This window comes from Grosmannia clavigera, assembly GCF_000143105.1.
Source record: "Grosmannia clavigera kw1407 unplaced genomic scaffold GCSC_113, whole genome shotgun sequence".
Lineage (NCBI taxonomy): Eukaryota > Fungi > Ascomycota > Sordariomycetes > Ophiostomatales > Ophiostomataceae > Leptographium > Leptographium clavigerum.
The window spans coordinates 1,530,576-1,542,292 of NW_014040831.1; the positions used below are offsets into that span (position 1 = coordinate 1,530,576).

An 11,717-nucleotide genomic window follows, 5' to 3' on the forward strand; every position below is an offset into this window, starting at 1 on the left:
CGGCCAAAGGCTGGAGCAGGTTGGAGCAAGTTGGGCCGACGCAGTGGCAGACGAGTGAGGGAGCGGTGAGTGACGAGAGAGGAAGAAGAGCCCAAGGTGTCGCGCGGCGACGGAGCGTATTTCAGTAAATAGGAGGCCTAGAGGCGATATTAGGCGGCCGTGAACTGTGGCTGGCGATTGAGACGCGTATCGTCGGCACTCAGCCACCACAGACGAGCGAAACAGAAAACAAGAGGCGAAAGTGTGCTGGGCGTACTCTGTAAAAGCTAGCAATTCAGTCAGTAATCACAGCAGCGCTAAACAAGAGGGTAAAATGTTGTTGTTGTTGTCGTTGAGGAGATGAGACAAAACTCCAGAGGAGAGGCAGAATATAAGAGGGAGCCCATGAAAGAGACGGGTGATAGTGTCTGCAAGCGGAAGGTGAGCGTGGCTTTGCACTCACAGTTCTTTGTATTCGAAAAGGCAGGCGCGCGCGCACGGGTTCTCCTCCTTGACAGAAACAGAAAAACAGCAAGTGCGCCTTCCGTTCGTGATAATACGAGGAAGGAGCGCGCATAGACCAAGCCTTATAAGCTGAGAGAAGGTAAGAAAGAAGAGAAGTAACGGGGTACGTAAGCGGTGAGTGCACATGGGCTCTCTTACGTATTGTGGGATCTACCATATGGAGCGCACGTCGTAGAGAAAAAGGTTCGTCCTGATGCCAAGACTACAGCACCATGTGGTTGCCGGTCCGGAAAGGGCAATGATTGAATGCCTTTGCTACGACGTATGCGCAGATAGCCCCACAATTCAATGCTTCGTACAAAATTGGATACATAGTACGGAGTAGCTCCAACACTTGTTCAATTTCTACTCCGTACTGTGTTTTCGCGCCAGGCTAAAGTGACTGGCGCAATTTGCTTCGCTGTACCGCAACAGGGAGACTCGCGAACCAGGAAATTGGCTGTCTGGACAGGGCCTTACGTCACATTTCAGGGAGAAATCATGGTCGAACAGGCACCAGAAACGATCAATCATGGCCGGTGAGCGATAAAAGCGAAAGCGACCAGCTGGAAGGGGCCAGTCCATGCAGGCGCAGATGCGATACGAAGTAATATTATCTTACATACGCCGTATCGTATCTTACATTTTTGCTACACAATATCCTATGTGTCTTGTATCTTACATTGCAGCAAGGCAGAACAGGGCGACTACTCTGTACTCCGTACGCTCTTTTATACTCGTCGGAGATCGGTGTGCATGCAGGCACTGCATGCCTGGGGCCAAGGGGCCACAGTGGACCCACTTTCGCCAGGGCCAATGCATGCGCCTATCGTACGTAAGTACTCCGTAGCCAGACCGCCCTGACTACTCCGTACGGGCGCTGAGGCCTCCACTTTGACTATACGTCGTAAACAGGCATGCTCTGTTTGTCTAGCATGTCACCGAGAAACGATGGAGCAGTGCGTAAACAGCGCATGGCTGTTTTGTTAGCGCCCAGACGTAGGTACGGACGTGTCAAGGCACAGCCAGACTGCCAGCATACATGTGCTCCGTGCACTGTTGGGCTCGATCCGATTCATTATGAATTGCACGGGAGTAGAATCCTATATAAGATACCACTTCTGCCTTTTTATTCGCTGCATTTGCCATTGGGCGCAAGACACGGCAGGCAGCCCAACCATACGATCCTCTAGACCGGTCTGCTTGTCGTCTGCGGAAACGGCATGCGCCTTTCTTTTCCTTCCCTTTCTTCCGGCTGGCTACCAGGCCACCCGACCGTCGATTGCCTGATCGCCCTGTTGTCCGGCCGCAGCGCTGGTCTTGCACGTGTCGCCAGCAGGGCAGTGGTGCCACGCCCCCATCATTCCTGCGGCTGCTGTCGTCCGTAGTCGTCCACACTGCCACGTCGGAACAGCAAGCGCGATGACAGGAAGGCAGGGCTTGTCGTGCGCGGACTAGGACTAGAAGTGCCCGAGTCGATCGCCGCCAGATCTAACCGGAAGTTGGCGTTGCGCAGGAGGCTGCCAAAGTGGTTGTTGCCATTGCCATTGCCGTTGCCGTTGCCGTTGCCGTTATCGTCATCCGCGCCGCCTCCTCCCATTATGCTGCTGCTGCTGCTGAGAATTCCTGGTGGCAGCCCCAATGCGGGAATGCTCGTGTCTGGCACAGCTGCTGCGGCTGCAGCTGCGGCTGCTGTCAGCGGGCCAACGACTGGCGTTGCTGTGATCGACCCGGTCTGCCTCTCCAGCAGCGTCTCCCGGTAGAACATCTCGAGCGCAGCCTCGTCTGAGCAGAATGTCTCGAGCTCTTCCATGATCGCCTCTGGCTCGACCACGTACTGTGTCGTTGCTGCGGCGGCTGCGGCGGCGGCTGCTGCTGCTGACAGCCCGGCCGTGCCGACTGCTCCTGTGGCTGCGCTGGCCTTGTGCAGCAGTCCGATCCCGATCCCGATGCCCGATCCTGAGCCTGAGCCTGAGCCTGAGCCTGCCTTTGTCTCTGTGCCCGCAGCCCGCATCCGGGGCGAGCCAACCCGGGTAGACTTGAGCATCGGCGACTGCAGCGGCGTTGCCTCGGCCTTTCCAAACGATGCGCCCTGTGGTGCCTGCGGTTGCGATGGCGCCTGTGGCTGTGGCTCGCTGCTGCGCGCACTGCTCTCCCGTACCGTCGTCCGGCTGCTGTACAGCCGGTTGGCCAGCACCAGAAAGTTGCCGTCCGTCGTGATCTCGGCCAGGACCACGCCCGATCGGTGAATGTACTGCGTGTACTTGTAGTCCGGCCGGCCCCAGGAGTAGCTCACGTCCACGTTGGCCGGAAAGTTGGATGCCGCCTCGGTGTCGAGCACAAAACCAAACCTGCGCAGGATCGCCTTCTGGTAAAAGTGCCGTCCTGGCAGCTGCCGTGGTGCCAGCGAATTGGGGTCAAAGTACGTCGACGGCTGTGCCATGGGCGGCTGCCGCGCCAGTCGCACTTTATACGGCCGCCGGAACGGATTCCGCTCGCTGATCAGACTGCCCTCGTGGATCGGCACCTCGACCAGTCGCAGCCCAAACTGCAGCGCCTCCCGCGTCCACGACTCGATCACGTCTTCGATCAGCTTCGCCGTCACGTTCATCCACTCCAGCCGGATGTGGTAACAGTTGTCTGGGTTGTGCAGCCGGTCGTAGTGCAGGTCTATCCGCTCCGGTCGGTATGATCGTCGACGGTGGTCCACGTCGTACTTGATCACCTTGCTGAGCACCACCCGCGGCTTCTTGCCCGACGGCACCGGCACTGTCGGCGTTGACGCCCCCGACGTCGGCACTGTGTCTTCGTGTGCTGCCACTGGCCACGGCATCGCCGCCCGTGTCGCTTCGCGCTGGCTTGTGTGCTCTGTCGTCATCGGTGTCGACGGAGCCGACACCTCTCGCCTTCGGGCGTTGAACCAGCTGCCCAGATGGGGCTTCGCAAACTCGCCTCCGATCTGGTAAAAGTACTGTCCGTCGCGGAACGGATGCCGTCTTTCCACGTGCACAAATATGCCCTGTCCGCGTTTGCTGTCTTTGCTAGATCCTCCTTCTCCTGCACCGGCTCCCAAGTCACCGCCACTGCCGCTGTTTTCTGTGCTGCCTTCAGACACCGGACCGGACTCCTCCGTTTCCTTGTCCCGTCCCTTGCCGCTGGCCAGGTTGACCTCGTCTGAGATCATCAGCATGTTGCCTAGCTCCTCGGCCTCTTCGCGGCTCTCCAGGTCCTCAAAGTTGTCCAGCAGCCAGCTCGTCATGTCCGAGCCGATAAAACAGTTGTGGTGCAGCCGCAGATGCCAGCGCCGGTTCTGCATCCGGATGCCCCCGGCTTCTACCGGCTGTTGGATCGCCTCGGCCAGCGCAGCCAGGTTCACGCTGCCCTTGCGGAACTGCTCTCTGCTCGTCACCAGCTGTCCCTTGCGGTTGCCCGGATCGAGCCCCTCGAAGAGCGGCAGCGTCTCGAGCTCGGCTGCAATCACCAGGGACGGATCCTCCGTCTTGTACACCACGTCGAGCGGATTGGTACCCTTGCGCCCATGTCCGACGTGCTGGAACCGCCGCTCCGACGCCGGCACCACCCGGTGCTTCTGCCAGAGCTGCCCGAGTCGCCGTATGCCTTCCAGCCGCAGCTCTTCCTCGCTGTCTCCGGCCGTCGCTGTGGCTGACTTGGCCGACATCGGTATCAGCACAAACCGCGCCCGCCAGAACCGGAGGTTCTCCTTCAGCTGCTCGTCGTGGCCGGCCAGATACGAATCGATGTAGTTCCAGTTGCGCTCCGCCTGCTGCGGAACCAGATCGATCTCGCTGGTCTCGTAGTCGTGGTCCAGGAGCGTGCGGATTGCCGGCCGATAAATCGACATTGTGCCGCCGCTGCTGCCCAGCTCTGCTGTCTTCCGCTGGAAGATGTTGACCTCGACCCCGGCTGCCTTGGTGCAGGACAGCTGGTGTATCGTGTTGCCCATGCACATGAAGATGCTCTCTCCATCTTCGATGAAGCGTCCCGGACAGAAGATGTCGGCAATCTTCAGCTGCTTCACCCCAAAAGCCTTGGCCACCGCCGGCCCGATCACCACCTGGAAGCCCTGTGCAAATCGCCGGCTGATCAGTTCTCGCAGCAGATCCTCGTTCGTCGCCGGCTCTTCCGACAGCATGTCGTCGTCTGCCTCCATCGAGACGCTGTACGGCTGCCGCTGGTATTCGCTCTGGAGCTGCTCCTTGGACGGGAACGACTCCGTCGTCAGCGGCACCGCTGCTGGCGCACAGAGCGTCTTCCACTTCATCGCTCGCTGCTCTCCGGGCCGCGGAAATACGTGCTGCCACCGGCTGTTGAACGACGCCAGATCGATCCGGTTCGCCTCCGGCTTCGACGGGTTGATCATCGCGAGCCACGGCATCAGCGCCTCTGTCGGCGACAGGATCTTGGTCACCTCCGGCACCGCCTCGGCAAGGAGCTTCGAATTGTACAGACGCACATCGTCTTCCGCCCGAAGCGCGTTGGAATAACTCACGTCTCGATCCTGGCCCGGCATCGCGACGCCACGTCCTATCATCGTCGTCGAGAGCGGAGAGCCGGCAACTCGCTGCACCGCCGCATCGGCAGGTCCTTGGCCACTCCGGATCACAATCGGCTGACTGGCCACCCCTTGAAACGCCCTGCTGCCGCCGTTGGATCCGCCCCAGGCCGCTATGCTGATCCCCGACGCCGACCTCTGCAGAGAGCCAGGAATCGTACTGTCCGTTTTCGGGAACCCGGATCCACCCGCAAACGAGCTGCCCGGAACGGCCGTGATTGCCAGTGCCTTTGGCATCCCCATGGCCGGGGGGACCTTGATCGATGGCGGTGCCAGGTGGGCAACAGCTGCAGCCACGGTCTCCACGCTGATTTCCGCAACCGCTGCTTTCGGTGCGGCCACCCCGAATCCTCTCTGGCCCAAGCTGATCTGACGCATGGCCTTGGGCATCTTGGCCGAAGACTGCGAGCTTACGCTGTCCCTTCCAGTGCCCGGTTGCGTTCTTGTGCTGTGCGCTTTCCTTTCCGTTCCCAGGCCTGTCGGATCTGCAGACGACACGGTCCGGAGCCTGTTGCTACGAGCACCCTTCATCGAGAGTTCACGATTATCGTGGGCCGTGGCATCCGCGTCAGACAACAGCTGCTGCTTCTTCAACGCAGTCCTCAATGTCGTCGACGATGCAGAGGTTGTGTCCACCAGCTCCCTCCTGCCGCTTGACACCGGGGCTTGACCGGCAGTGCGCCGTGTCGTCGGCAGCTTCTGGCGTGTCCCGTCGTAGTCCTGTAGCTGCTTCCACAACGACTTTGCGTCTTGCCTCGCAATCTTGTCTGCCGAGAATCTCTGAAACCCAAAGACCTGATCGTACAACACATTCGCAGGCACCTTGTTCCGGACATGCAGAATGCCGTCACGTTCGACGGCCAGTCCTTTGGGAGACCCGGCCGAAGGACGAAATGCGCTGCGTGGAAAGAGCACATCCGAATGCAACGGCGCAGTCTCGATCTCGTTCGTCTCGAGAACGCCTCGCATCTGCAGATCGTACATCCGGCAACGAACTCTGAACTCTTTCTCGTAAGTCCTCCCGTTTGCACAGATATCATAGTTAACAATCGGCGGCGGTGGCACGCCCTGACGCATCAGCATCTCGCCCGGCTCGCTGGCCAGATACGACACGTGCAGCCATTGTGGAAAGGCATAGGACCAGGTATCGCTGAATCTGTCTGACTGCACGGGCTCGTAGCCCCGCACGGTTGCATCTGTTGCCTTGCTCGGAGACAGCGAGCTGCCACCGATGCTAGAGTAGCTTCCAAAGAGCGCGGCAGACTGCTTCGGGGTGCTTCCACTGATCCCAGGACTCCTGTCGTGGTTTTGGCTATGGCTGGAAAAGGCCCTCGTCTTGCCCATGCCCCTCTCCAGGTAGCGTGGGTGTCGGAAGCGAAAGAGTGGAGCGCAATGCAGAGGCATTTTCGGCAGACAAATCAGATCGATGCCGATGCCGTTTCCAATCACGGCCTCCGTTGTCCGGCGCATGGCGTCGTAGTCGACCTCGAACACGCCCGATCCAGGCGTGATGATGGCGACCGAGATGCCAGTGCGCGTCAGATCGCGGTCCACATAGTCGTAGGCATAGAGAGTTGTGGCCATGTGGATGGCCTCGAGCACGTTGCCGTACATTGCCGGCGTAGACTCGGCCTGGATGTGCTGCTGCTGCTGCTTCGCCGTCGAGGGCTTCTTCGTCGTGTCGTCCGCCATAGAGGCAGCTGTATCTGGCCGAAGATGGGTCAGATGGTGAAGGCTGATATCACGACGGAACATGTTAAATTCGCGCTTCAGCTGGTGCAGAATTCTTGTCCATTCTCCGCTGGCCATCTCGCTGACAACCACCCGGTAAAAATCCTTGTACGGACGTCGATTGCCGGATGACTGAACGCCCGTGTAGTAGTCGTGCCGAACAGACGTCTCGGATAGATCAAAGGACAGGCCGGCATCGTACTCAACTCGGGCAAACAGGACAATGGTCACGAGGTGCTTCACCAGCTTGGCTGCCCATGTCTTGAACAGGGTTGGGAGAAAGACGTTGACGACCTTGCTGAACATGATCTCGCCAGAGCCGTCCGAGTCAAAGTCCCACATTTCTCGGGCCATCTGTATGAAGAGAACATAGCGTGCAGACTCGCTGCGGAAGATGGGGCGTGTGTTCTTGCCGAAAAAGGCAGACTGGGTCCTCCGGCCCTCGACGTAGACGTTTGTGACCGTCGCCTTGATCGTGCTCATAAAAAGCACACGTTGACCGCTGTAAATGGTCCGCTCCGAGAGCTCTGCGACGGCAAGACGCCACATATCCGCCCGGGAGAGATACTGGTCCTTGAAGACGAGCTCGGCATGGGACGCCTCAATGGCAGGGTTGCTTGCATCGACCTGTCGTTGGACATGGAGCTGTTAGAACCAGGAACGCAGATGTGCAGCAGACGGAATCACGACACTTGCCCTTGTCAGAAGCACCGACGAGTTCTTCTTCATGCCAAAGGCATCAGCAATGTGCTTGGCCACATATATCTCCACCGAAGGGTGGCGCAACTTGAGCCTCATGTCCATGTCCTTAACGATAAACAGATATCGGCGTTGCGTGTTCAGCTCCGGCTGGGACGCGGCCCCGTCAGCCGTCGTGGCAGACGGTGTTGTGGCCGCGTCTGCAGCGTCAGCCGGAGACGAGGCGTGCTCGTCCTTTCGCACGGCCGTCCGTCGGTAGCTTCCAAAGTTCGGTCGTTGGTCTGGAAGCACGTCAATGGCCATCAGCTGGCCCGGCTGGACGCTGTCGTCGAAATGGTCGAGGTTAACCATCACCTCCTCCCGGGTAAAGGCCTCATTTACCGTGACTGTGCATATGCGCTCAAACTTGGGCGTCTGTTTGGCCGAAGAGAAGGGATCTCGAATCGTAGCACTGCTGGACACCGAATCGGGCGACCGCGGACGCTGAGGCGACAGGGCTGACTGGGGCGCACCCGAATACGGGCTGCTGGGGCCCATCTCGCCGGGAAGGGCCTCCTCTTCCGGGAGCGTCTCTGAGGTTGCTCGGCTAAAATGACGCAGATGCGACGTCCAGCGCGCAGCCTTGCGTGGCGCCATTGCGAATCCGTTGCGCGACATTGCGAGACGAGAGCTGCAGCTCCACCAAAGACGGCGTCATCGGTGGCAGGGTTCACCGGGGCGAGTGTTCAGAGGTGCTGGTCGATGATGAATTGGTCGCGTAGGTGGCACGCTGCGGATATGGAGCGCGACGGGAAGACGGTCACAAGCTTGAGGGCTTCATTGCGTAGGAGAAAGTGACAAAAGGCGGCAGAATTCGAGGAGGTGTGGTTGCGTTGCGGAGTCACCGCCTTCTTCATTTGAATAGCTAATATAAGTCGTGCCTTCCTGTCGCGAAGACCAGTACTCCGTAAGTCTTGCATGGAAATCGCTTAGCTCTAGGTACGGAGTACAGCCAGCAGATATTGCTATCTGTTGCACAGCATCCTGAGACACTGACAGCCATGCGCCTATCATGGTGGCTTTGCTGTTGGATCCAGGCCCAATGGCGCGGCCGCTTGTTACAGATCCGGCGGTAACGATTGCGAGTACGGCATTTGGGGGCCGTCACAGAAGTCAGACAATGATGTCACAACCTGTAGGTCATGGCCACTCCCTTTCGTTACGAGGTTGCGATAGTGTCATGTCGTAACTAGGAGTTGCAGGCAAGAAATACAGTGTATTTGATGAGGCGACCGTATCTTGCCGCCTATTCAGGCAGCAATCGAGCTGACGAGAGTACAACCGAGACGAGGCGTATTAGCAAACAAACAACTTGGTATATTTTGCACCAGTACTCCGTACAAAGTGCTTTTAGCCCGATCGGATTTTATACTCTCATCAAGTCGTCACAATTTCCGCGCCTGGCGACGTCACCGAACATCTTTTAACAAGGGTAACACAACCTGTCAACAGAAGTGAAGCACTCTGCCCGTGAATCCCCCCATATACTCTGTCTCTTCTGCTCCTCTTCGGTGTTTCTGTTATTCTCTCCCTTAGCTACAACTATTTTATCCGCCTACCACATATAAGTCCTTCCTTCTTGCAGGGCTACCGATAAATCGCCATGACAGTCAAGATAACGCCCAAAACCCGCCTCATTGCGACGATTGTTATCTCCTTTTCCTTCTTTGTGGCCGAGATAGCAGGTATGCTCTTTCTTGGTCACCCCAACAGTTTGGTCTGCGTACTGACGTGGTCGTAGTTGGCTTCAAGACGAGGTCGCTAGCCCTGATTGCCGATGCGTTCCACTATGTAAGCTTGACTGAGAAACAAGCTTCTGTTGCACGCAAAATACTAACCGCAGCCGCTATCAGATGAACGATCTGGTCGGCTTCATAGTCGCTTTAGCTGCGCTTATTGTAGGTCCTGGCTCTGGGAGATGCAGTATGCATCCAGGCATTCAACACACAGCTAACACGACCATAGATCTCGGAGCGCTCCAGCTCTCCCCAGGACCTTTCGTTTGGATGGCAGCGCGCACGGCTTCTTGGGGCCTTCTTCAATGGCGTGTTTCTCCTTGCTCTAGGCATCAGCATTTTCCTCCAGTCTATTGAGCGATTTGTGGCTCTACAACGTCGGTCTCTCCCTGTTCCCTTCACACTGGCACTACCTTTCTACTTGTGCTAACTCGGTTACAGACGTAAATAACCCCAAACTCGTCCTTATCATGGGATGCGTCGGCCTCTCCCTCAATATAATCAGTGCAGCTTTCCTCCATGGTAAGAGTTTTGTATTCAGCAAATCTCTGGCTTGCCATTGCTGGACGATATCAACTAATTTTGGGTATTCAGAACACAGCCATGACCACGGCCACGAGCATGCACACGGCACGGAAGCTGACACCGAGCTTACACAATTCGAGCCCGCCGTAAGTTCTTCAAATTTGTTATTTATTGCATCTTGCTGTATGCTAACGCTCGGTACTCAGGCCCCACAACATACAGAACACCGGCACCTGAACATGACGAACGAGGGCCCCGACCGTGATCTCAACATGCTTGGCGCCTTTGTGCATGTGTTGGGGGATGCTATCAACAATGTTGGCGTCATCATATCTGCCGTGGTGATTTGGAAGGCATCATACCCCGCTCGTTTCTACGCCGACCCGGGCGTCAGCATGGGCATCGCCCTGATGATCCTCATATCAGCCATGCCATTGGTGAAGCATAGCGGTACAATTCTGCTGCAGAGCGCGCCACCCGGGGTTGATATCGACGATGTCAAGCATGACCTTGAAAAGGTACGCTTGGCGTTTGTCACAATGCTTTCCACCGCTGACATTCTACTCGTACAGATCCCCGGCATCGAGTCCGTCCACGAGCTTCACATCTGGCGTCTGGACCAGCAAAAGGCCATTGCCTCAGCCCACGTGGTCGTTTCGGACCAATCTATATCGAGCTTCATGGACAAGGCCCACACCGTGACCGAGTGCCTGCATGCATATGGTGTTCACTCCGTCACCCTGCAACCCGAGCTGTCTATTTCATCCCAGACGTCTGCCGCGAGGGCAGCGAGCGAAGACTCGAGCACCCCTATCACAGGAGACAACTCTGCCGGGATTTTGCAGTCTTTCCCCGTGTCGGCGATCCGTAGGAGGAGACTCGACCATGGAAACTGCCAAATCCCCTGCGGTGCTCTGTGCAAGAACCTGGCGTGCTGCACGCCTCCGTAGACATGCGGGTGGATCGACGCTTCTTTAGGCGTTATTAGAGGAGATCAGGCGCGATCGTGTTTCTGTTTTCAGACAAAATGCTCGTATGGTGACGCAGTACCGGACCGCAAGCCATTCTTTTGGCGGATTTCTGATCTTTTCAAAAATGGTAACGGACGATCTTACGCATTTCTTAAATTGTATTGCAACATTTCACCGAAACTCGTGAGAGCAGTCGCGTGATGGTGTAATGGATTGCCTGGTTATCTACTACAAACGAGGCGCACCCTTGTTCGTTCCCTAGATGGAAAGCTGACAGCTCATTACGTCGCATGCAGACCCAGGGTACGAGTACGAGAATAGTGCTCCGTACTCCGTACACATGTCATATTACATCATGTGGGTGGATAGAGGATTGTTACTCCGTACCGCCCAGCTGGTTACCATCCCACTCTCCCGCGACAGCCATTAGGTGGCTCCAAGGATCAGCGAAGCTCGGCGGCGGTTGCCGCTCAATGTGAGAATCGCTTACGACGTACGGAGTACGACGTGCTCGATTGCTTTGTTTCTTTGCCTTTTTAAATTTGAGAATATAGCACGACTGTCGGTCTTGAATTTTGACTCCTTCTCGTGATCAATAAGATACATACCGGAACCTACGAATACTCCGTACAGCGGTGTAAAACACACCAATCGGACAACTACTGGCACCCAAATCCAGTCGGCTGCACCTAGCATGAATATCATGGCCCTGGAACCGCTCAAGATCAAAAATCGCATGCGGAGACTGAAGAGCGGCCACCCAGGATTGCAGGATGCACCGGCAGTTCAAGAGCACCACCTTTGTGCGTAGTCGCCGAGGTCTATGGATCATCAGCAGGAACACAAAACCCGGCCGTTATTGGGGCTGCTTCCCGCCGGTTCCATGCAGCCAAAGACGGCGTTCACCAACGTTTTGGCCTGTTGCCATGGGAAGAACCGTTTCTGCCAATTGTCCGTAGA

The 11,717-nt window shown here is 57.1% G+C and overlaps 2 protein-coding genes across 2 annotated transcripts; one reads left to right on the top strand and one right to left on the bottom strand.

Moving 5' to 3' along the window:
• Window positions 1-1,843: 1,843 nt before the first annotated feature.
• Window positions 1,844-8,143, bottom strand: CMQ_4122 (egl-and pleckstrin domain containing protein; the record flags this gene model as incomplete). The annotated part of the gene is made up of 2 exons (XM_014320060.1): window positions 1,844-7,414; window positions 7,499-8,143. The coding sequence occupies 2 exons, from the start codon at window positions 8,141-8,143 to the stop codon at window positions 1,844-1,846; spliced, it is 6,216 nt and encodes a 2,071-aa protein (XP_014175535.1).
• Window positions 8,144-9,128: 985 nt separating this feature from the next.
• Window positions 9,129-10,736, top strand: CMQ_3526 (cation efflux family protein; the record flags this gene model as incomplete). Its single annotated transcript, XM_014319464.1, has 8 exons — window positions 9,129-9,210; window positions 9,267-9,316; window positions 9,379-9,423; window positions 9,491-9,638; window positions 9,703-9,783; window positions 9,856-9,932; window positions 9,993-10,304; window positions 10,359-10,736. The coding sequence occupies 8 exons, from the start codon at window positions 9,129-9,131 to the stop codon at window positions 10,734-10,736; spliced, it is 1,173 nt and encodes a 390-aa protein (XP_014174939.1).
• Window positions 10,737-11,717: the final 981 nt, after the last annotated feature.